General features: G+C 35.5%; 2 protein-coding genes across 10 annotated transcripts; one reads left to right on the forward strand and one right to left on the reverse strand.

Annotated features, from left to right (window-relative positions):
• The first annotated feature begins 1244 nt into the window (after positions 1 to 1244).
• Positions 1245 to 9476, forward strand: LOC129574734 (STE20/SPS1-related proline-alanine-rich protein kinase). Of its 8 annotated transcripts, none has more exons than XM_055457122.1 (6): positions 1581 to 1800; positions 1888 to 2021; positions 2111 to 4830; positions 5705 to 5947; positions 6940 to 7515; positions 8053 to 9476. In XM_055457122.1, exons 4-6 carry the CDS (start codon positions 5810 to 5812, stop codon positions 8953 to 8955), a joined length of 1617 nt encoding a protein of 538 aa, XP_055313097.1. In that variant the 5' UTR covers positions 1581 to 1800; positions 1888 to 2021; positions 2111 to 4830; positions 5705 to 5809; the 3' UTR covers positions 8956 to 9476. The 8 variants fall into 8 exon arrangements, with proteins under 8 accessions (XP_055313093.1, XP_055313097.1, XP_055313095.1 ...); XM_055457120.1 differs by having other exon boundaries at positions 2111 to 3770; XM_055457119.1 differs by lacking the exon at positions 2111 to 4830.
• A 1739-nt stretch (positions 9477 to 11215) lies between these two features.
• LOC129574799 (uncharacterized) lies at positions 11216 to 24368 on the reverse strand. Of its 2 annotated transcripts, none has more exons than XM_055457266.1 (11): positions 23505 to 24368; positions 15871 to 16100; positions 14961 to 15242; positions 14056 to 14349; positions 13724 to 13959; positions 12958 to 13628; positions 12880 to 12891; positions 12589 to 12770; positions 12258 to 12400; positions 11904 to 12072; positions 11216 to 11572 (listed from the first exon to the last, which is right to left on the reverse strand). In XM_055457266.1, the coding sequence occupies exons 1-11, from the start codon at positions 23539 to 23541 to the stop codon at positions 11372 to 11374; spliced, it is 2457 nt and encodes an 818-aa protein (XP_055313241.1). In that variant the 5' UTR covers positions 23542 to 24368; the 3' UTR covers positions 11216 to 11371. The 2 variants fall into 2 exon arrangements, with proteins under 2 accessions (XP_055313241.1, XP_055313240.1); XM_055457265.1 differs by having other exon boundaries at positions 14056 to 14352.
• Between the last annotated feature and the right edge of the window lie 1743 nt (positions 24369 to 26111).

A 26111-nucleotide genomic window follows, 5' to 3' on the forward strand; every position in this document is an offset into this window, starting at 1 on the left:
AGCAGCAGCAGCAGCAGCAGCAGCAGCAGCAGCAGCAGCAGCAGCAGCAGCAGCAGCATACGCGTTCATAGGAAAATAAATAAACAAACCAATATCAGTTTATTGAAAATCTACTATTTGCTATGGCCTGTTTTTATTCGACAAGTATCGCACACGCGCGCACACACACACACAACACACATACACATATAGAGTGTGAGAAGGAGACTGTGAGCTTACTAATGTTCATTACCTACATTCACGATGTGCGGCTTTGTGAATCAAAATCAAAGGTGGTATTGTTTCCAATCCCGAAAATGCTTCAAAACACCTAAAGCTTTTCCCGAACGGATTTACTCACTCCTTTTCATTTTCTCTCTCTCTCTCACTCATTCTCTATGCGTGGGGGTGTGTGTATATTGGTACTTTGATCTATAGCAAACAATTGTGGGCATTGTCTGCGTGTTCAATCGCTTTGAAAACAATCCCACTATCGACACACACACACACACAAATTCCCAGTTTGTGCATTTTCCACAATGATGCAACAATACAACAAACAACAATATCAAATGTTGAGCTAAAATAAATGTACGCTAAAATTTTGGTATAAATGTGTGTTCATTACGGTCCGGAAATTAAAAGTGATTTTAACAGATGCATTATTGCAAGAATGTTACCTTTGATATAAATGATGTGAACGCGAGCACAAATCGCATTGTCAGTGTCAAAATATTCAATTTTGCACTTAGTTCTAGTTGTGGTTATTGTTTTTTTTTTCCATCATCGTCGTTGTCGTGTGTGTACAGTACACGCGTCCAGTTGGAAGACCACCAACTGAAAATATTGGTCTCATATCAATCATGTTCGGTCAAACAAAAGTTCATAGTTACAAATAAATACTGACATTCGCTCCCTTTGCTCGGGCCACATTTCAATTGGTCGATTTTCAAAATGCTTCACCGTTTGATGTGTTGAGGCAGCTATTTTTATGAGCTCTTTGATAGAATTCATGGGTAAAATCATCTTATCGATGCTTGACTTGATTCAATCTCTTAATATTTATGGACTATAATGCATTGTCAATACCATTACAGCGATTCTAGTGGTTTGTTGATGCAACCATGATAGAATTGAATCCCACTTTTCAGGCCTTACCATTTGGAAAATTATTTGATTTTCTTCGTCAATTTTCTATATTCCATTTTGTCGTCATCAATATTTCTTATTCAATCTTCTTTTTTTTTCTTCTCTTTACAGTTGTTCCATCTCTTTATTCATCGTTGTCTTCTTCATTTCGATCCTTTCTTTCTCGCGGAGTATAGGAAAATAAAAAATACGATATCAGTTGAATTTAGCTCTTGACAATCAATTCTATATTTATTTTTTTCAACCGATGTTGCACATTTAATGCAATATCAATAAAAAAAATCACTACTAACTCCTTGAATTGATTTCGAAATTTCAAATTAGAATCGAGCGCAACAAAAAAAAACAGAATAACGACCGAAATGTCGATAGCACAGTATTTTTGACAAATGAATGCAAGCGCTTTCTACCGGCTTAAATGTCCAACTTCAGCGTATAAAATTGCTTGGAGAATCAGCCGTACTGTGCATGTTTGACAGCTGAACATATACACGGAACAGTCGACGTCATTATAAATATGGAATAGAAGTGAAGAGAAAAAAAAAATATAGCGAATTGTCGGCTCGCATAGAGAAATACAAAAAAAAAACCATTGAAATTATAACATAATTGTATAGTAAAGAGTCCAATCCAAATCGATTGAATTGAAAACGACGAAAAAGAGACACAACAGTGAGTAGTATTTAAAAAGTGGATTAAATTCTAATAAATATTTTAGCTGGTTTTTGTTTGAATAGTATACTTTTTTTTCGTGATAAGTTCATAGGCAAATCTAGACATAACCCATAAAAGAGCAAATATCGACACACAGAGACAGACGGACACACATAGAGTGAGAGATAGAGGCAAAGAGACGATAGAAAAAGGAACAATTTGAAAAATTAAAATGAAATGTAGATAAATTTTTGTGTTTAACAACAAACTGTCGCCCAAATGTGTGCATAAATGGTTTAAACGCATAAATTATTTTGGCGTTTTGCAGAAAACGAAAAAAAAACACAGAATATGAAAATTTCCAAGTGGGGTAGAAAAAGAGCGAGAGAGAGAGAGGGATAGAGAAGAATGGAGAGTGAGTGACAGAGAAAGAGAGAGGGGGAGACTGCGGTGTTCAGATCGAAATAAAAAGAGTGGCAAACAGAGAAGGAAAGAAACCACCGTATATATGATAATTTTACATGGAAACACATGGATATGCATAAAATTGTTTGAAATAAGCTTCGCAACTATATCAGGAGCTAATTGTCAATGTGAAAATGGTAATCAGTTCGTTAGCCAGATCCCCCTCTCCAATTCCAACACCAAATTTTCGCACCAAAAATTCAATCAAATGAAATGGATGTATTCAGAAACACGAATTGAGAACTATTTATTTCATTGATTTTATGCTCTTGACAAAATTCGGTTATGCAATTTATATATGTATACATGCATATATGCATAGTTGGATGTCAGAACAACACACGAACAAACAAACAAAAATTGGTATCTTTTTTGGTGTGAAATGTATGTGTTTGTACATGAAATTGATGTGACATATTTCGAATGTGGATTACAGTTTGTATTTTTTTTTTCTCTACGCGTTAGAGTGTAGTTACACAATTTTCCCAACGAATATCTCTATATCACACTCAAGAGTCAACCGAAACAATCACAAGACACACCGTCGTCAAGGCGGACAAAAAAAAAATCTGGAGACACAAAGGGAAAATAATCCACTTAATAGATTTTGCGAAATGTTTTGTATTTTTGCTGTTGTAGCTGATGATGATGCTACTGCATCTTCGTTGCCATGCATTTCATCAATTTTATCGTCTGATTTGTGTTTTTCTGATTTGTTTCTACATTATTTTTTTCGCTCAAATGTACAAGCTAAATAAATAGCTGGGCGCCAATTTGATTTGGCTTGTATCGTAAAAATTTTCATGTACTCATAAGAGTCCACGCACGTCAAACATACGTATGCACCGAACTCGTATAACACACATATATGTGTATATATATATGTTTATATATGGGATTTGTGAGTGATATCAATGATCATGTGTCTCACATGTCTCTCCTAGCGTAATGTTACGAAATGTCTCTGCTTCTCCCTTTCTCTTCCATTTTCCTGTGGTTTTTTCACTGGAAATGTGCTTCGAGTTGAAATTAAATCAAAAAACAAAAATCAATTGTATTTGGATGCACAAAATTCTCTCTCACACACACCTCCCTTTCTCTCGCAAGCTGTCTCTATCTCTTCCTTTCCCGCGTTCTCTCTCTTCCTTATGAAAGATCGAATAAAAATAACGTTTTTGGCTTATTAAAGAGACATATAAAATGTAAAGTATTCATCACCCACATTTCTTTTGCCATAGATTCACTCGAAAATTAGTCTATCGAGTACGCGATTGAATATTTAATTGCAGACGTATTTGTATGCTAGCTCGAGCGAGCGCTCGTCACAACACATATGAATACACTTTTTTTTTGTTCTCTCTCTCTCTCTCTCTCTCTCTCTCTCTCTCTCTCTCTCCTCTCTTACTACCTCACTCACTCTCGTTTCGTTAACTTGACGTTAGCGGCTGTCAGACCTCAGAATATATATATTCAGAGAGCGAAGAATTCAAACAAAAATAAGTAGAAAGTCTCGAATATACTGTGTACGTACGACTTCTAAATCTGATATGACAATAATTTAGTTTCGCCGCAGTTTTGACACCGAATACATTATTCTCGTTTTGAGGATTTTTTTGTTGTTGCTTGCAGTTTGTGATTTTCATTTTTCAATCATTTCGTTTTTTTTCTCGACATTTTGTTTACCGACTTATTTCTGTCATTTGCAATTGATTTTCGAACTAATTGAGACATTTTGTGGTCAGGTGAATCTAGGTAACTAGAAATTGTTTTGATTCTTTTTGAGTTTGGTGAAATGTGTATCGATTCGAGGAGTTTCGCAACGTAAACTTATGATGCATTCATTATGCACGTTCGTTCGTTTATATTCTAAAATCAATGTAAAGAAACATGCAAATTTTCCAACTCGAACAATATACTACTCAATAGTTGAATAGTATACTACTCAGATTTGAATTGTATCTTAATTTTTCCAATATGACCTTCTTCTCGGTCCGTTATCCGTTCTCCTTTTAACCTCTATTTGTCGCATGATTCTAATTGCATGGATTGAAATACATTGACAGGCTTATGGCATTTTCGTATCCATACGAAACATATAACATATTAAGATAACATTGTACAATTTGATGCGATTTTCCGAAACCATTTACCGCCCATTTGTTTGTCATCGCGCATCGAAACAGTTCCAATCAATGGTCAAATTGTGTGCCCAATATTCCATACTCTTCTCGGATGTGGATCGAAACCGATTCGAGAGCATTTGTACGCATATTTGTGAATTTCGATCAACTTCATTTGGATCGTGTAAATGTTTGCAACAATGACTTGTGCAAACAATTTCAATAACAAATAATTTATATTTACTATACACGGGTGAGAAACTTCATTTTGCGAAGGAAACAGAGAAAAAAAGCACACGAACAAGAAGACGAATAAACCAGAAGATTCAAATACAGAATTCGCCGACCGAACGTCGATTTTTATGTAAACATAAATGAAGGTTGTACATAGCATTCAATGATCATATATATATTGTAAGAGAATATGAATATTGCTCATTCCAAATCGTACTAATTTGGACTGGTTAGTATAGCTTTTCACGTTCGTTATTAATATAAGTTTGATTTAATTTTTCTGTGCGTCTTTCTCTTTTTCCCTCTTCCATCCAAGAGTCATGTGATTCACAATCAAGATTGTCAACTGGATAATCCCGGCATTTTACCCCTCTCTCCTCCTATCGTTCTCTCGCTGCTGTTTCTGAATTTTCCATTGAAAACGCAAAAAGATTGCTTATGTGTGTGGCCGCGACTATATAATGTTTTGTGTGTTCGATTTGATGTGGAAAGAACAATCGAAAAACGCATACAAGGCACAACATCCATTTAATGTGTCCAATTAATCGACTACAAACTACAATGAATTTGATGATACAAAATCATTATTAATACTGTTTCGGTGTTCAGTTTGTTCCTTGTTGATATTGCCACAGCGATTCGTTAATTTTAATGACGATTTTAATCATTTCGTAATATCCAAGTGTGATTTACGGAGTCGTACTCAAAAACCCATCTATTTCAGTTGTTGTTGTTATCTTCTTCTCCTATTTTTTTCTTCTTTCAATAAGCAACATATTTCAAGCCTATTCACATTCAGTTTTTTCATCATTGTCGTTGTTGTTGTGTGTTCTTGAATGTTGTGACACACCAAACCATATTCTATACACATCGACTTGAACAAAGTCGACTAAATTAAGTGATAATTGATGAACTGCTTGCATTTACCCATAAATATTGGTCGTTTTTATTCAGTCTCTCTCTCTCTCTCTCACACTCTCCATCAATTCCGGAATATATTTGCTCTAAAATATTTTGCTCATAAGTTTCAATTTATTTATTTGATGTTGATTTTTGTTTTTAATATTCATTTTGTGTTTCTGTTGTGCATTTTTTGATTCCAGATTCATATATGAACGCGTAAAACGAACGGTTTCAACACCAACAATAACAAATCGCTTCGAATAATCACACAAAAAATAAACGCGCACGCGAGTGAATTAGCAACAATGTCGACGACAAACGCTACAAACCCATCATCCGCAGGCACTTTATCGCCGTCTGCTAGTAATGCAAATACAACAACCATTGCTTCTGCAACAGCGACAGCAACATCAGTTGCACCATCATCGAGTACTATTCCAACTGTAGCTCTCCTGTTCCAATTAAATAATTTATATCGAAAGTAACTGGGACTAAATGAATATAACGAACCTCGAGAATTTTTTTGTGTTCATTCTAATGTTAATCTCTTTTTGCATTCGGATTCGACCTGATTTGCTTTTTCATTTTTCTACTTTTTTTACTCGCAAAAATGACGCACGTTTTTCTTTATTTGTTCCTTCGTTTTGAGGAATCGATGGGGTTCATTATTTCAATTAGTTTTATCCGTAATTCTTTCATTCTAAATTAGTTTCAATTCGAAATTTGTCGTTTGAATACGGCGTATACGTAGAGAAAATAGGACTGGAATTGTTTTTAATTGGATCATGTAATCACTTATGAATTACATTCTTCTTATATGCATTTTCGCTTACAATTTCATCGTCGTCGTTCAACAAAAATTCACCAGATTTTTTGTTTTCCGGAACAATTGAAATTATGAATGAAATGGAAGTAATTTTGTATTGAAATCGGTAGCAGCTTAATGTATGATAATAATTCGCAATGCATACATTTTCCTGTCCTGTCTGTCTCGATATATATACGCTGGACTAAAATCAATGCTGCTCGTGAATCATTTACACAATGAACAAATGTATTCGACGTGTGTATACAATTTGTATTGCAGATTTTACAATGAAAATCATGCAAATCCGCTTAATAAGTTTATAGCCGGTCGGCAACGTGTAAAACAACAGAGAAAACCAAATCAAACAGAAAAAAAGAAGAGAATGCATTGAACAATGCGTCGAAAAGCATTAAACTTTTCCGAGCTCACACTCATTGATTTCAGTTCAAATATTCATAAAGCGGCTAGATAACAAAAAAACAATAACGCAAACAAAAAGAATCGACGAATAAATCAATTTCGAATTGAAACAATTGAAGATGACAAAAAAACACACACACAAACACAAAAGCAAAAACATTGGCTCGAAAATATCGGTTGGTCGTTCTGTATTTTTTGTTATTCCAGAGTTCAGCATCATCAACATTACAGTGGCCCAATAAAATTGACGATTATGAATTGCGTGAGGTGATTGGTGTTGGGGCAACGGCCGTTGTGCATGCAGCTTATTGTATTCCACGCAAAGAGAAATGTGCAATAAAACGTATCAATTTGGAAAAATGGAACACCTCAATGGAGGAATTGCTAAAGGAAATCCAAGCAATGCAATCGTGCAGCCATGAAAATGTCGTCACATACCATACCAGTTTTGTGGTAAAAGACGAACTATGGCTAGTACTGCGTTTGCTTGAGGGTGGCAGCTTATTGGATATTATCAAGCATAAAATGCGCACGACAAATTGCAAGCACGGTGTTTTCGATGAGGCAACCATTGCAACCGTTCTTAAAGAAGTGCTTAAGGGTTTGGAGTATTTTCACAGCAATGGACAAATCCATCGTGATATTAAAGCCGGCAACATTCTACTTGGTGAAGATGGTACGGTGCAAATTGCCGATTTTGGTGTTAGCGCCTGGCTAGCCACTGGACGCGATATGTCACGGCAAAAAGTTCGACACACATTCGTTGGCACACCATGTTGGATGGTAAATATCATTTTTATGTTGTTTTTGTTGCCATTCTGTTTGAATGAAATGAAAATTAATTACAACCTACCAATCCGGTCATAGTATTTTCCATTTGATTTGATTTAAGTGTGAGTAATAATACACGCAATTGGCGTGCGTGGCATGCGCGCGTGTGTGAGAGAGAGAGGCTAGAAATTAAATACTGACATCGATTTGATGCCGTTATGGCATAGATCTGTTTTTCCAATTTTTTTTTCTTTTCGTTTGTTTCTCTTTCTGTCTGAAATTATATGTAATTATTATAATAATAATGACGCAAAGTGAATGTTGTGTGACCACATGTAGTGTGTATTGCATCAGGGGCAATGACAATGGCCGTGAGAAATTACACCATGCACACACACTGTGACTGTTGGTTGGATTGTTGTAGCTCTTGATGATAATAAGTAATAATGCATTGCAAATGTATTTAAAGTGTTTTCTTTTTTTCTTTTTTTTTCTTTTTCTCTTTTCTTATTCTTGCTTCGTATGTTGTGCGTTGCGTGTGTAAAATAGGCGCCAGAGGTGATGGAGCAAGATCATGGTTATGATTTTAAAGCGGATATTTGGTCATCGGGAATAACAGCAATTGAAATGGCAACGGGTACAGCTCCATATCATAAATATCCGCCAATGAAAGTGCTTATGCTAACGTTACAAAATGATCCGCCCACCATTGATACGGGAGCTGATGAAAAGGATCAATACAAAGCCTATGGTAAAACATTTCGTAAAATGATTGCTGAGTGCCTACAGAAGGAGCCATCGAAACGGCCAACGGCGAGTGAACTGTTAAAGCATCCGTTCTTTAAAAAGTCAAAAGATCGCAAGTATTTGACACAAACACTGTTGGCATCCGGCCCATCGATGGAGACCCGGGTGAGTAAGGCGGCTAAACGACAACCGGGCGCATCGGGACGACTGCATCGAACTATCACCGGTGAATGGGTGTGGTCGAGCGAAGAAGAAGACAATGGACAACATTCATCGGATTCGGAAGACGAAGAAAATCGCCCGATGAATCGCTTAATCAAAGTGGAATCATCGGACAGTGAAAATGATGATCAATCGGAGTTGACAATTGCATCGGGCGGTGCAGCTCAACTGCAAAACTCATCGGAAATTCCACCAATCAATCTGGTATTACGGATGCGCAATCAAAAAGGTGAACTGCATGACATTCGTTTTGAGTTTGCTGTTGGTAAAGATACCGCCGAAGGTATTGCATCGGAATTAGTTGAAGCCGGTCTGGTTGATGGCCGTGATACCCAAGTAATGGCAGCGAATTTACAAAAATTAATCGATAACCGAAATCACTTAAAGACTGTGACATTTTTATTGGTGTCCGCCTATGTACCTGGTGAGCCAGCCGATGAAAAAGCGTTGATATGCTACGCGCAAATTTCAATTACCGACTAAACAACTACAACTACAATAAAGAGAGAAAACAAAAAGTGAAACACTTCTACACACCACAACGCAAAAACACACACATTTAGCACACCCACAAACACAAACACATACACACACACACACGACGATTCCTACTAATGTCGATTATAATCAGCTTAGCCATCTTCAACTTCACGCAAACTGTTTTCTTCTGTTAAGTTTCTTCTTGTTCTTTCGTTTTTGTACGTGCATCGGACAATTGCATAATATGCACCAAAATATAGAATCACATAGATGGGACATTTCTTAGCCCTTTGCCAAAATTGAGAAAGTGGAAAAACGAACACACACAAAAACAACAACAAAAAAAAAACAATTTATTACAAATGCAAATATTGTAATCGTTTCCTTCTTTTTAGTGATTTTTTTGAGAGTGAAGGATCCTTTGGAAAAAAAAATAAATAGATATAGTATGTAACGATTGTAAATTGATTGATTCATTAAATAGTCTAGGTACAAGACAAAACAAATTCTAAGTTTATAACGAATGAACCTTGTTGTTTTCTTATGTCCAGCCATTTATTTGCTCCTCTCTCTCTCTCTCTCTTTCCCTCTTACATATATTCTACCCATTCCTGGTCCGCAGACACCTGCATTAGTTATTGTTGGATTGCGTGCTGTCTTTCATATCCCCCATTAAATTGTCAACCCTTTTTCCACTTACTGTGTAATCGGAAGAAATTCAACCGTTGACACTGAACGTAGGCGCCAGCAATTTTCGTGTAACTTGTTGCTGCACGACACGGCATTTCAAACACTGCACTTCCGACTTAAAACACATAATAGACGTATTTCATAGGTATACAATACTGATTTGAAACCAGAAAATTCAATGAGTGTTACAAATGTTAAGAACAGACCTTTAAGGGTAAGATGAATAAAAAGAAGAAGAAAAAATAGAAGCCATATTAAATATTTAACATTTAGAATGCAAACATTGTCGTTTTATTGACTGCATTAATTTCCAACAGTAGAATATTCTTCAACGCCATGAATCATATTTATGATGAGTACATAAATAAGCTGCACCATCAGTTGTACAATCAATCGTTTTCGCTCTTTCCATTTCTCTCACTATCACAAACTCGCCCTCTCCATCTCTCTCTCTCTCTCTCTCTCTCTCTCTCTCTCTCTCTCTCTCATTCGCTCCTTCGCTCTCTCCCAATCTCTCTTGCCAAGCGCTGGGATGCCGAAACGACGCACGATCCATAGATTGGCCAAACTGGAAATAACACAGTGTATTGCAGCCCATTGCATACACACTGGCATCATAAAGTGGATTTTATGTACCGAATATTTCATTATGTATGTATCATAAATGAATTAAGCTAAATCTTTTTTCAATTATTACAGTCATGTTATGGATTAATATATAATAAACATAACCATTATGTTAATTTAAAAGAGACGCCTCGTTTTTATTCAATTCCAACCAAACAACCGTAATTATGGACAACAAATTGATTCGCTCTTTCTCTCTCTCGCTATCTCTTTGTCGCTCTCTTTATCGAGTGAGCGATTCTCTGAAATTAAAGCAATTCCAAGCGAAATAAGGAAAACCAACGTGATGCATTTCATTTGTCGAATTTTATTGACCATCGATAAATAAGTCAAAAATCACAATGTTTTATTGTTGTTATTATTATTGTTTCTCATTATGTACGAGTGCGTAGATATTACTTGTGAATAAACTTTATATAACTAGCACACTCGTAACATTAAACATATAATTTTGTCCATTATATACATTGAACAAAAGCTTAAATTATAACAAAATTAATTTATCTTTACTTCATTGGATATAAGCGATAAATTAATCCATTGCTGTTGAGACAAGTTATTGCTGTTGAGCTATACCACTCATCCAAGCCGACCAATACAGAGATTTCCATCTTTTTTTCTATTTCTTTTTGGTTTGATGCTAAAGTGATGCGGCAACATTGAATTGTATTTTTTTTAGTTAATTTTTTTATGCATTTATATGAGGCTCCAAATCTTTTTTTTTATTTTTATCAAGCGCTCAAACGGTGTCAGAAAATATGGAAATATTTTGGCCATTGAAAGAAGTACAGTTCATATTCCCCACCGCGTCCCCTTTGAAGACACACAAATTGAGTGCACCAGCCGTTTAAAATTTTCAAAGGAATAGAATTAACTTTGTTAAATAACTTGAGTTAAAATTAAAATTCATTTTTTTCCATCTCTAGGTCTTGAAATACAAATTAAATTCAATTCGGTCAAAATTAATGAGCCAATGGACTGGATTCGAAAATTATTTGTTAAACAATATTAAATACATTTACACTTAATCCATATATTATGATGTAATATTGATTTAAATATTTCTCTATGTGACTCGGGATAATGGGCGTGCGAACATTAATTATGTTCGACCAGGGATTAAGTGTCCGGATGAGCCATCTGAACGAATTTCAATCACTTCGGCACGTTCACTTTCCACGTGGAATTTTGGTGGCGGTGGCAATGGTGGCAATATTGGTGGTATAAATGTCGTTGTTTGATAATAATTTCGTTGATCCGGCGTTGTTGGTTCGGTATCAGCGGTTATGATCAATGGATCCTCCTAATTGACAAAGTCATTTTGATTTTACATTTAATACGTTTATGTTTCTTTTTCTTCTTTTAACTAAGCAAATATCTACGTTAAAGGGCGTATGTTTCTTTCAGCCTTTTTCTAGGCGTCGATAACAAGTTGTATTGGTCGTCGAACACTTTCGAACGCTTGTTCGACCGTTCAAAAATCAAAATTTTGTTTTTAAATTGTCAAACAAACGAATGAACGTTCGAATCCAACACTACTCGAAATTCACGTCTAAAAAAGGCTGCAGCAACATTCATTCTATTACGAATCCACAAATATTCGATTTGAATGCACAGGCACAAGTATCGCTTACCGTTGATACTGTTTCGGTTTGTAGTGTATCAGTATCACTGGTTAGAGTTGTGTCTTCCGTTGGTGTAATATCTGTACTATCGTCGTCATCTTCATTGTTCTTCACTCGATTTTTATTTCGTTCTCGTTGCATTTTTTCTTCCATTTCTTGGAATTTTATGGCTAAATATCTGCAAGGGGAAAACATAGGATGTTTTGACAATAAAACCATAGAAAATATAAAAAGTGCTTTTCGCGAGTTTCTTCTTCCAATTTTTTTCTTTCTCCTTCAAGTTTTTATTCGTTTTCGGAAGTAAAATGCATTCATCAATTTGCGAGCTGGTAACACATATTCAAAACCATTTCAAATACTTACTTATCGACCAATGGGCCACTATAGTCTTCTGGGAATTTCGGATTTAATGGTAAAATATATTTATACAATCTTTCATTGAGTACATAAAGTTGTGCGGTTGCCGAACATTTTACGTTGAACCACCAATCGCATGTTAACAGCACCTGATATATGTAGACAAATATGGGATATGATAATTGATTTCTGATTTCAGTTTGCGTAACAAACAATCAATTAAATAATGTGCTTAAAGTTGGATTTTTAACACAACAAAAGAAGAAAGAGAGACGCATAATATGCATCGCATATATAATATTGAAGGAAAACATCTCATGATAGATATTACACATACCTGACTGAAAATTGTTCCATTTGGACATAAAAATGAAGCTTGGCCACCATTTAAATCACAATAATGCCAGGCTTGGCATCCCGCTTCCGGATCACCAAAGAATCCTTTGTATCTTTGCTCCGAACAATTGAAATTTGTCTTTGGTATAACACTGTATGCCGGAAAATCAATACCCGGTGTACCTATATCGAATAAAATCCAATTTAATAACTAAATTCAATCAAAATCAAATAAAATTTCATGCATAGATACAATTAACAAGGCTTTCATCAAACATGGTTTACAATTTACCTGAACCAGGAACTGAAAATGGAAAACAAAAAAATGTGATAATGGAGAAGAAAATCAACACTGCGTTAAAATATTTACCACGATTGTTTTTAATGGGTTGTATCGGTTTCATATGCTCGTAATTCCCTTTGATGATTGGTTGCAATTTTTGTGGTGGATGTGGTGCCAGTTGTGATGCGAATGGATATTCATAGTTTTTAACGAGTTTTTGGGTTTTTTTCAAATCGCCCAACACTTTTGACAGTGTTTTCAGTGAATTGTCAAATTTATTCATTGTAAATGTTTTCGGTAAATAATTGTTTTCCTTTAGTTTTGTGAGAAGCAATTGAAGTGACGTTTTATTCATATTGTGTAGTATTTCGTGTAATGGTTTTGGGCTGGTTGTTGGAATAAAATCACTGTATGTCAACGATGGTTTTTTTTCGATTGTTGTTACATTATTTGGATGGAAATATTTCGATGGTAGCGGCTGTATGACTGGAGTTGTTTCCGTTAAGTGTTGATGAGTATGTTGTTCTGTTACCGATATTTTATAAGGATCGTATGACACAGCCGGTTCAAAGCCATTAATCGACTCATCGAGTTTATAATCATAGTCGGTGTTCAGGGGTTTTACGGTCGGTTTTTGTAAATAGGTCGGTTCTACTGTCGACTGAATATGTGGCACACTCTTATAATCTTTTGTATAATAAGATTCATATGGTAGAAGTACTCTTCCGCCATATCCATCGTCTGGGTCTAGGTCATAACTGTGGCGAATAATATAAAATTTAATCGAAAATTATCACATCAAACCATCAACGAAAGGAAAAAATGCTTTGTATTTTCCATTTTATATCTATACCTAATTTTTGTCACTTTCGTGCTTTGGATCGTGTTTGGGATCTGTTTGTAACGCTGTTGTCCTTGTTGTGCGTTGTAATTTTGTTTGATTATGGTCTTTTGTCCGTTAATTTCTGGTTTAACAATTGGTTCTATTAAATACACTTGTTGGATTGAGTCATCAATTCCATTGTTGGCGATTGGTTGTTCCGTCGATGATGTCGATGCTACATAATATGTCTGAATATGTGGCAGGGGCTAGAGAAACAAAAATAGATGTGAAACAACATGAAATTTGAAACTTTTATGCAAATTTATGTTGTACTCTCATGTATTAAGTGCGATGTGATCTACCTGTGGCTGTACGTATTGCTGTTGTTGATGCTGTTGCTGTTGCTGTTGCTGTTGCTGTTGTTGTCGATTGTGTGTCAACGCTATCGGTAGTGACTCCTTTAGATTTGAGTATCTAATGTGATTTGGATTATTCAATTTGTTGTTGTTTGGAAAATCATGCGTATAATTTTTGACTGTGATTATCGGTCGAAATGGTCCAGGCACTTGATTTGATGCTAAGAATGGTGTTAAATTATTACCTCCTCGGTTGTCATTTAAATAAACTCCTGGCCGAATCAATTGTTTTCCAGCCTGCTGCTTTGTAGGGAGAAAAAACACAATAGAAAATAAAGTCGCATTTTTTCCTCTCACTGTCTCCCTCTCTCTCTCTCTCTCTCTCTCTCTCTCTCTCTCTCTCTCTCTCTCTCTCTCTCTCTCTATCGATGCAAGATGTAATCTGGAAAATAATTTCAAGCCATCGTGACAAGCTTGATCATTGTGCAAATGTGGATAGAGATAGAGGCGGTGGCAGATTTTTTCCCTTTTGTTTATCATACAGAGATGCTCAGTATATGTGTACATATGCATATAAAAATCGTGATAAAGCTGCAATAAAGGGCCATTGCGCAAAATTGCAGTAACATACAAAATTCTGGTTTTGTGCGTGTCATACATGGAGCGAGACATGGCATTTGTGGATTGGAAAAAAAAATGAGAACTGCTGTTGTTGTTGCCAGCACAAAATAAAATCCAAAAATTTACAAACAAATTAAGGTGTGGCTGAACAATTTTTCGACACTGTTTCAAAAGAGAAAACAAAAACGACATCGGGCATCGTTACGGGAGCCGACGCCGCCACCGCACAGTAGCACACACATGACATAGTCTCTATGTACTATTGATGGTATTGTTTTTCACAAACTTACCTCATTGTTATAAACTTCACCATTTAATTGATACGATTGTTGTGGTATGACTACATCGACTAACGGTGTTACAAATACATTTTTTGTTATCTTTTGTGGTATTTTCGTGAGTTTTTTCAATTTATCGTCAACATTATAAGTTGGAATTCTTGACGGTGATGATGATAATGATGACGATGGTTTCCGTATCACTGGTCCGTCTGCAGATGGCAAATATAAATGCTGTGGTGCGTTGTTTCGATTCGTTGGTAATGTAGCTGACTCATGATACAGATAAGGGTTCTGCAATATTGAAAATAGAATTTTTGATTTCTTGTTAATAAACAAACAATATATGTATATATAACAAGCTCAGATTTGACGTCTTAATTTCGTAAAATGATCGCTGTGCTTGTTATCAATGATACCTTGATGCTTATCGCGTAAATATGGTACAAAATAAAGCGAACAAAGCCAAACAAATATAATAATTTTTCATTTTGCTGCGTATTTATGTTGCTGAATATGTTAGGCTGTTTGGGCTATATTTCAGGAAAACAGCATGTAACAAAACTAACCGAAATGTTGAAAGTGTATCTTTTTGGTGCATTTCACCAAAAACTTTCCATTCAAGCCAAATGCTGCTTTTGTAAAGACATGCTATTAAGCACTTCAGTTTGAATACAAATATTCAATTGGACACATTCTCTACACACACACACACACACACACACACACACACACATGCACTACAGTAGTTAAGATTAGAGAATAATGTATATTTGTAGGCGAGAGTATCCGAAATACCAGAAACGTTCTAGTTTTGGTCTTTGTCTTTGTCTTTTAGTGGTTTTCGGCTAAGATTTTGGTTTTGTTTACACTGTATGTTTGTGCGTGTATCATCTTCATATGGAAAATGGGATTTAATTACCATTGGTTTGTTGACGGGCGCATATGGGGAGGTAGGAAGATATTCTCTGCTTGATGTCGGTATGTAAAATGTCATATATGGTATTAGGCGACGCATTCGTTCCGCTGTGTCAATATTGCGTTGACCATTTCTATTGAATGATACACCACTTTCGGCTGTCGTTGATGTGTGATTACTGTGTTTCTCACTGTGAAAATTTGACATCGATGCAACAATTATGATATTTGAACCTTGAAGTGAGAGTGAAGAGAAGGTGTGGAAAATGAATAAAACAAAACATATATTAATAATTATTGAATAAAAGAAAACATTGATTAGAATTAGAAAGCCCAACACACACACACACACACACACACACACACACACACATATATATATATATATATATATATATAGTTGGAATATAGTTTTGTCACAATGTGATTTTTGTGATTCTAATGAATGCGGAAAATGTCTGTTGGTGAAACACGATCATGCGGCATTTCAACGTTTTTTTTTCTACTCGCTGTTGCTGCTGTTTCTGCATTTCAACCGTATTTGTTGTTGTCCTTTTCGAAATGATTTAATTGTGTATAGATTTGTGTAAATTTTAATGAACAGAAAAATCGCAGCAAATTCATGAAAATTCATACCAGAAGCACAAATAGTGCATACATTTATACATTTGCGGTGGTAACGGTTAGTGAAAAAAAACCAACTGCCAACCAATTATATGCATGCGGAATGGCCGGAGGATACAAAATCGTTCATTTGTTTGTTGCATATCAAATAACTGGTTGAACTCTACATGCACAAAATTCAGCATTCACAAAACAGGGAGAAAATATTTGATTGTGTGTCCACCGTTGGTTAGCGTACCTTCAGGAGATGTCAGCATCAGTTAGCGCTTTTGAACGTTACACATGGCATGCCATATGCAATATCATGCATAGTAAAGGATTTCCTTTATATTCAATTCCGAATCAGCATGTATTGTTTGTTTTTTTATTTCTTTTTGCATACCACCACTAATCGTTCACCAACAAATATGCCCGTAAGAGGTCAGCTTGAGGCTTGTATTGGTCTCTTTGTATGGACTGATTCAAAATTGACCAGAAACAATAGCCGGGACAACAAAAACCGAAAGCAAATAAAAGAAAATGATACCGTTGTACAAACAAACGAGCGAATGAAGAAGAGAAACCAAAAATTGATTTGAATTGTCATTTCTCCATTTTGTGTGTGTGCATGTTTTTTGTTGTTGGTTCCACGTAGTAGAAAAAATGGAATGAATTTGGTTAGGATTTTGTTTGTGTCATTATAAATAATTAGTTAGTTGTTCGTATGTGGAGGTGTGAACGTGACTTAAATAAAAATGCAAACCGCAATGGAATGCAAACAAGTTTATGGCCGGCATCATTTTTTCATACATCGAATTCGAATCATGAGTGCATATTATTATGTTATATGTTTCGATGGCATGGAAAATGTGCAATCCAAAATGTTTTCTTTAGAATTTTGTCTGTACCCAATATCACAGAACCACAATAATCACATTTTAAGACCAATTTTTTTCTTCTTCTAAAATTCCATCTTATTTGTTGCCGTGATTAACTAAAATGTATTTTGTGTTGGTAAAAGAAAAACTAAAATACATTTGATGTTATTCTTTTTTTGTTTCAATTATTATTTTTTGTCGCTCTCGCTGTGTGGCGATTGGGACAATACGAAAGTATGTTCAATTAATTAACATGTCATTTGAATCAACTGAATGTCACATGATCGAACAATTTATTTGTCACTTTTTCTTACTCTCAGGCTGCCATGTTGAGTTTATTATGAATCCGTTGCATGCCGAATTTTCTATACATGGCTATTTCAGAGATGGAAAACTAAGAGAGATTTTCTATGTGATACATACAGTTCATTAATAAAATACATCATAAAACAATGTATTTGTTCAAAAATCCTTTGTACGTGCAATTGATATGAGCGCAATTATTGTATTTAAGCGCATCTTACCGGGGCTTTTTCGGCAATGTTGAATGTGTTGTCATGGATGTTGAATTGTTTTCCTCACTCTCAATTCATTTTTGGAATTGGTTTCATGAAATGAGATTGTAGACACCATTGGCACAACAAACTTTAACGTTTGGCACCGGGTGGCGGAGGAGACAGATGTATGCAATGCATACATGTACAGTGTGACAATTCACTTGGTCATAGAAACTTATTGATTACGGTGGAGTTTTTTTTTTGTATGTTATCCACGTCAGACCCCAATCTCTCACACTCAAAATAAATATTTGTACTATTTACGAAGCCATTTATAGTTTTGTATCGCGTGAAAACCATTGTACATTATACGATGTATTCGTACATTCTACGAAAATATTTTTACGAATTTGTATTGTGATTTTGCATCGCACTTCACAACGAATCGCTTTCAGTGCACTGGTATTTGTGATTTCAATCGAATTTGAATGCCGTGCAGAATCAGCAGCAGCAGCAGCAGCATACATTTCAGAGACTGTAGCAAAAAGCCACAGACTATGTATACATTAGATGACAGGATGAAATTAAAATTTAATGCAACTCTGGCGAAATGCTAAGAGGCAAAAACAGTGAGATGGAATATCCGAAAACCAACAAACAAATTTCAATGCATTCACAATTTTTAGCTGTGTTTCCATATGCATTTACTATTGTATGTTTATAAAATAAAAGCGAAAGAAGAGGAAAACACACACACACACACATACAACGTCCGACGAACGGACAAGTGGAATAGACAGTGTAAAGTGGTCGAACTTAATAGGCTATCTAAAAAGTTCAGTTCAGTTCAGTTCAGATTCGAAGCTAATCACAATAAGAGATGAAGAAAACAATTGAGCAATTTTCTAAACGACAAGAAAATGCACTCACAATTTATTTAATTATTGATTTTGGTTCATTCAATTTTATTCTTTTCGGAATTGTATATTTATTGAAACATTTTCTCAATATCAATTATAATTAGGATATATTTTCTCCATCTCTTCCCCTCGCTCCCATCTTTCTATCACTCGGTATAAATTATCATTTGGATAAGAATTCCATAAGGCCATAAGTAAAATCCGAAGAAATTTCGTGAATGAAATCCAGATTCTTGGACATTCCGCACGACTGAATCATTTGTATTTTCACTGAAAATGAAAATAGATTCCGGTTTGTATGATTGATCAATTGGACTGATGGTAAGAGAATCAGTCCATGGCAGATGAATGTCAAGGGATACCGATAGAAATTACAGATTTTCACATCTTTCAAAACTTGCCTTCAATCCTTCACACCATTTCCTCATTTACATAACCCCACCAACCAATACTCTCGTTGCTTCGATGAAAATGTGTTTGCAATGTGCCTCAATTTCCGACAGATTTCCAGCAACAGAAGAATCGAACCGAAAAACAGTAAAAACCAAAAATGAATTTATATATCCATGTTCAGCCATTTCATTTCAGTAGTGAAGTGTTATCACATTCAACATTCAGCATTTGTTTCGATCTATAATGGTCAAACTGTGAATCATTTGCGATAATTGTTTATCTGAATGGAATAAAACTTTCATGAATTATGCAAAAATCTCATTTTTGATGCTAGTTCTACCGTTGCTTTTGCTTCCGCATAGCAAAACGAAACCAAATCGAATTCAAGAGAGAGAGAGAGAGAGAGAGAGAGAGAGAGAGAGAGAGAGAGAGAAATAGAGAGAGAGAGAGAAATAGAGAGAGAGAGAAATAGAGGCATAAACATCGAGAAAGAGAGGGTGAGCGATTGAGTGTATGAAATCTGTACATCGATAAAAATGGTTTTGTGTAGCACGATATTTCACTAATTGGCACCTGTCGACGTACTATCAGCGAAACAGAGATGTTGAAATTGACATTGATTTTTTTTTTCTTTCGGTTATTCGTTGATATAATACTGATGACCGTCACGAGAAGAGTCGTGGTGAGTGCCAGAAGAGAAACGACAAACAACAACATCAACGACGATAATGTTTAGATTTTGATTTCAATCGATATTAATCAATCAAATACCGTTGGTTGCCCATATAAAGAGACATGTTGAAAAATGGTATCCCAATTTAAATTGGTCGAAATTGAAGTAGAAAAAAAACCATCGCATTTGATGCCTGGTTTTAAGCGAAACGAAACGAAATGAAACACCGCCAAGCAGTTTTATCAAACGCCATATACATATATTAGTGCGTTATTGCTTAGATAGCGTGCTAAGTGAAGCTTAGATAACGTGATAATACTTGAAGCAGTTTGGTTTCAGCCAAACTTCGTCGTCTTTCCAACTTATTTGTATATAAAGTGAATGGAGTGGCGAAGGTGTGTAAAATATGTCACATCATTTTGTCAACAAACTTTCGAAGTGCATTCGCACATTGTCGAAAGTGAAATAAGTGGATGATGTGCAACCTGAAATTCATTAAAACAACATACAACTATTCATTCTACAAATGAAGCATACATCTATAACAATCATTTGACGTGTTGACGGGTACTGCTTTCGTACGAATTCTGAGATTTTGTTTTAAAGCCATAACTAAAATGGCTGGTGTGGGGGGAGTTAGAGAGGGAAATGACGCGATTTAGAAAGGAATGGCTTCTTTGTTATTCCATGTGTCGCTATCGTTCGATATGCGCAAAAGATTACAAATACCAGTGATGATGACTTCATAAAAGGTATACAAATTACAGGCGGTGGCGGCGGTGGCGGCAGCCACAAACAAATTCTCTCTTACTCGATATCTCGATGTGTATTGTACGCATTGGCAACAGCGACGACAACGACGACAACGACAACGACGATGACGACGACGATAGCGTTGTGACGATGGTGGGCAAATGCAAAGCGAATACCTCACCAGCTCATGCTGCTCAATTTCATGATGGATGATGAGAAAACGAAGAGAATGCATACAATCGATTCAAAGCAAACATAATAGATGAATATATATGCGTTCATTATTTCCATACATTGTTCTAATAGTTTTCCATAATTAATCTTTAGCAGATCAGCATTGTCTCCAGGCAATAATAATAGCAATAACAATGATAACAATGCGAAAATTGCGTACATATTGATATTTGTTAACGCAAAATCGTCTACTTCATAACGTTTGCATGAGGAGGAGAGAGAGAGTGGAGTGCGAATACACACGCACATCGCACATTGTATATTGTGTGGCACAGAGAGTGAGCAGTCCAATAATGCTTTATGAATCCAAAAGATTCAACGATATTTGTATATTTGCTGCTAACTTCAAACACACCAAATTATACATGTTGTGCTTTTCATTTTGGACACATACGAGCACGCTGACAATCACAGCTCGACTCTCTCCCTATCTCTCTGGTTGAAATTAAAAATTCAGAATTTTTCCATTTGAACAAAAACCAGAAAACCGACGAATCAAAAAAAAAAAAACAACAACCATTTAAAATTTAAAAGAGTCAGTAACCAAAAACGGGCTATTACCAAATTGATCGAGAATTGAAAAAAAAATTGCATGCGGTTTTTTTTCTTCAAAAAGCGTCCAATGCAATAATTACACATAATGTGTCAAAAGCCTATTGAGTTGAAAATTCATAATGCGATTATCAAGTTTTTTTTTTATAATCTGCTCTCTCTGTGTGTGTTGGTGCTGCTGCTGCTGCTGTTGTTGTTGTTACCGTTTGGTTTGTGTGAAATGTGCTTACAAAATAATTCGAAATGCAAGTAGATCGATGCCGAAATTGCTTCGGTAATTTTTTTTCTCTACCACACAAACAGCAGTTGAAACCACACATATAACGGCTGTATACCCAACGGCACACTAATCATTTACCTGATGCCATCACGCTCTCAGCAGAAGGCAACAGCGGAAGCAGCAGCATTCACCGAGTGCCAACAATCAGTAGTCCGAGCAGATACCAAATCCAATCAACGCATTCAAATAGAGTATACATTGCATTGCTTTCATATAAATATGTTCGATGTTTTTCGTGATGTTGTGTGTACATGTTATGTGTGCTGTTTGTTATAGCATCGATCAAAATTCTATTCTAATGCTATCAGAAAATGAATTCACCGCTAGCGTGGGCGTGATGTGGGGGGGGGGGGGGGGGCGTTGAGTTATTCGCGCTCTCTCTCTCATCTACAAATACATCCAAAACTACACATACAGAGATGGATATTTATAAAATATGCGATTTGTTTGTCAGTGAATCAATGCAAAAGCCAATATTGCTACTATTTCAAATGTGCAAATGGAAATCAAATGTTTCAGCGTACATTTTAGCAGTTTTTTTTCCTTCTCCATTGATTTTGCACGTTATTCCGTGTGAAACATACACACAAAAAAACACTGGTAGGTATTTACTAATTGATGAACAAAAATTTGTCAAATGATAATTTCGATTACGTTGAAATGGTGATATTTGCACTTTTCATCGAAAAACCGATCATACTGATATAGGTAGGCTCACGAACATATGTACACGTTATGCTGCAATTGTTGTTGATTCTATCATTGTTGTTTTTTTTTCTCGGCCAAATTCTTAAAATCTCACACATTTGGTTTCGCCATGTGAGACTGTTTTTTTTTCGGTGGCGTTGCATTATTCTGTTTCAATTGAAGAATAGAAACATTTTATTCCCAACCAGTTGACGGCGGCCTGACATGTGAAAATTGCTTTAGTTTTTTTTTCTCTCACTCACTCACTCTATCTATCTCATTCTTGCTCCAGAGTACATGCGGCCCAGTTACATTGACTCGGTTTAATGAAAGGTTTCAACTGCGATTGTTGTACGTTTCTTCAGAAAGAATGACAAAACAATTAGCCATGAAGGGATTTGGAATAATGGCACTAAAAAACAGCCGACTGATACAAAAAAAGCAGCAGCAGCAACAACAACAACAACAACAACAACAACAAGGCAACGTGAAAACCAAAAAATGACGTGAGAAAATTGCCAACCAATGAGCTGGAACATGTGCGCATATGGACGAGACTGTTTGTCGTGCCGAACGAATTTTCAATTGTCGACAGTTTTTTTTTCTATTTATTTATTTGATTGACATAATATTAATAATGTAAATTGGATAACGTTTTCGGAAGTTTGGTTTTTAGACACACCGCATTTATTATTTAAAATACCATGTCATCGCAACTTCAAAACAAAAAACAAAGCATCTGAGAGAGAGAGAGAGAGAGAGAGAGAGAGAGAGAGAGAGAGAGAGAGAGAGAGAGAGAGAGAGAGAGCTTTTCAACAAAACTTCTTGGGGTCGGAAGTTTTGCAGCATGCATATATTTTGTTTGTGTGTGTGTGTATGCGCTTGATGTTCGAATTAACCTTTTGCTACTAACAGGTTTATAAATACGATATTCCTTTATGTAAATGACATATCTGGGATTTAATTTTTTTTTCTCTCCAATATATACAAAGTTTATTTAAGTCTTGTTTGGCTTTGTATCGCCTTAACAGAATGGTATTTAAGTCTCTATAAACCGGAGATTTGGTTTTTCCCTCCAACTTATTTGTGTGTGTGTGTTGCTTGAGTTTCTCTTTATGTTCTAAATTTAATTCTTCGATTGACAAATATTAACATTTAAAATACATACCAATGAAGAGCATATACATTTTCATTAAGCCGTACATTTTGATCTCTCTATCTATCTTCCTCACTCTGCCTATCGATCTTTTCCACAAAATAACACTCCGAACGCGGAAATGGAATTAAAAAAAAACTTGTCAACTTATGCAAAAACTTGTATGACAACCCGAATAAAAGATGAAGCACGCTGAATACACGTAGTACCGTTCAATCAAATCAATTGATTCGAAATGGCTAATGGCATGTTCTTAAAATGTTTCAACGATGATATAAAAAAAAAATGCCAAAGAAAAGTCAATGGCAATGTTGCGATGCAATAGACGGTGATATATCGAGTATCGATAAAACAAACCGATAAATGAACGTGTACGTTTTCGATCTCCTTCTTGTCGTTTTTTACGGTTTGCTACCTCGTTACAACAACAAAAACGACAAATGAAGGGGAAAAAAGACGGCGTGTGCAAATAACATTTGTTTAAAATGTCCGTCAATACAAATAGATTGCGGATATAAAGTATAGTTTATTGTCATATGGTCACGGTATTTTTTGTTGATTTTTCTTTCTTCTTCTTCTTCTTCTTTTTTTCACCACAGATGATAGGGTTCATTTATAAATTTTCAAAATGTTTTGATGTTTCGTCGAACACACAGTCCCAGGTGAATTATTATTTATAAACCACTTCAAACGATGAAAATCATACAATACACTATTTATTTACAGAGCGCACATTTTTCCAACTCGTAATTGATCTTTATCAGTGCGCACATTTTCCGGAGGTAATTTGCGGTCATTGAAGTTCACGCACTCTAATCTCGTTTTGGTTTGATTTGTGTGCGCGTGCCGATTGTGTGTGTGTGTGTGTGTGTGTGTGTGTGTGTGTGTGTGTGTGTGTCTTGTTTAGATCGTTTTCACTCAGTTTCGCTGGAAAACCGAATATTTTCAACTTAATGTTGATGACGATAGAGTAAAATGCCGAAAAATAAATAAGAAATAAAACCAAACAATTCAAACTAAAAAATAACAAAAATAATAACAAAAAAAAGCGGTTAGACTATTTCGCTATGCGGGCCGATGAAACCGTAAACTCTTTTACATTTTAGGCATCTGTTGTGCTCTTGAGCATACTGAACCAACATCTTTGATGGTTTTCTTGAAACTGTAACATTGCGTTAAAAAATGAAAGTCTATAAGTCAGGTAAAAAGAAAACGAAACAACGTTAAAAAAAAAAATATATATATATATAGCGACCGTATATATGCGCCGCTTACTTGGGAAGCTGAGTGTTGTTGTTTTTTTTTTTTTGTTGTTGTTCGCAGAACATGTTCACATACGTAAACATTTGCTATACATGCGCGACAAACTCATACATGTGACCGAACTTTCGTGCACCCAACAGATAATGTCGTTATATTGTTTCATTTGTTTTTCTCTTCATTTATCTTCTATTCGCGCGCCGAAGAAAAACTGATGGGTTTTTATTTTCTGTTATTTTTCGTGCTATTCATAATCCATTGGCAGCCGTTTGAATTATTATTATCAGCGGCAAGAACACAAAACAAATCCCGTGTGGAAAATTTTTGACTGATTATTCAGTCGATTAATTTGGGACATTTTAACTGACTAAAAGTGATTGTCTCGAACAAAATAAGCAACTGCAGTTGACTTTAATCACAAATCACTCTTAGTCAAAATGTCCCAAATTAGTCGACTGACTGAAAGAATAACTAAACGTGATTGTTTCCATACAAAACGTATGATTTCAATCAACTTAGCCAGTTTTAGTTGTGTATCACTACATATAGTTACATACAACTGAGTGACTGTTAGTCATTTTATTTGCACACGGGATGACTTTGCTTTTCTTTTCTATTTCCGAGTAAATGTTTGCGATGTTCGAAAACCATCGTGCAAAATTCGAACGGAAGAAGCGTCAATGAAAATAAGAAGAAAAAAAATTGATTCGATGTTTCATCATTGGGTGCAATCAATTTCCGCATTTCAAATAAGACGTGATTACAACTTGATGCATAATTATTTATTTCATCAGTTCAACATGTAAATTACAAGATCACACATATTTCCAATTGGAATTGAATGCATTTTCGCGTTTTTGAATGAATGAATTCAGTGTGAATGAATTTTGTGTGCACCACAAAACAATGACTGTAATAAAAATTCTACTTATCACATTCATCTCTTACCGTTTAGTGAAATTTTTCAAATTTTTTTCCCCGTACACCGCATATAAATTCTCTAGTCAAATTGTTTTTATTTTGAATGTATTTTCAACAATCAATGGCTTGCATTGTTTTTGGTTCATTCCGACGATTTTCACAATCAAAATTTAAATTCTCCAAATCTCGTCCAATCACACACGCACACAGAAACACACGTAAATTGTGATTCGAGTCGATTTGTGCATGCATTGATCAAGTGCAAGTTTAGTATGTACAGTGTACACAAAACAAGTATTGTACGTGCCATTATGCTTTGCATTATTACCCAAGATAAACATAATAAATCCATGGCTCATGATCTCTCTTGCTCTCGGCACATCTATCTATCCTTCTCTAGGTGTGTGAGTGTGTATTTATTGCAAAGAGTATGGTCGT

This window comes from Sitodiplosis mosellana, unplaced genomic scaffold, assembly GCF_009176505.1.
Source record: "Sitodiplosis mosellana isolate CC-2019 unplaced genomic scaffold, AAFC_SMos_1.0 Smas_scaffold_6165, whole genome shotgun sequence".
In the NCBI taxonomy this organism is placed as follows: Eukaryota; Metazoa; Arthropoda; class Insecta; order Diptera; family Cecidomyiidae; genus Sitodiplosis; species Sitodiplosis mosellana.

Excerpts from the sequence above, each read along its gene's own strand:
- LOC129574734 (XM_055457118.1), top strand. The coding sequence starts at position 5,810 with ATGTCGACGACAAACGCTACAAACCCATCATCCGCAGGCACTTTATCG. Across the intron at positions 5,948-6,939 it reads CATCGAGTACTATTCCAACT|AGTTCAGCATCATCAACATT; the intron begins GTAGCTCTCCTG and ends TTGTTATTCCAG. Across the intron at positions 7,516-8,052 it reads TTGGCACACCATGTTGGATG|GCGCCAGAGGTGATGGAGCA; the intron begins GTAAATATCATT and ends TGTGTAAAATAG.
- LOC129574799 (XM_055457265.1), bottom strand. The coding sequence starts at position 23,541 with ATGTACGGCTTAATGAAAATGTATATGCTCTTCATTG. Across the intron at positions 13,960-14,055 it reads AGCAATACGTACAGCCACAG|CCCCTGCCACATATTCAGAC; the intron begins GTAGATCACATC and ends TTGTTTCTCTAG. Across the intron at positions 12,073-12,257 it reads AGTGGCCCATTGGTCGATAA|ATATTTAGCCATAAAATTCC; the intron begins GTAAGTATTTGA and ends TTCCCCTTGCAG.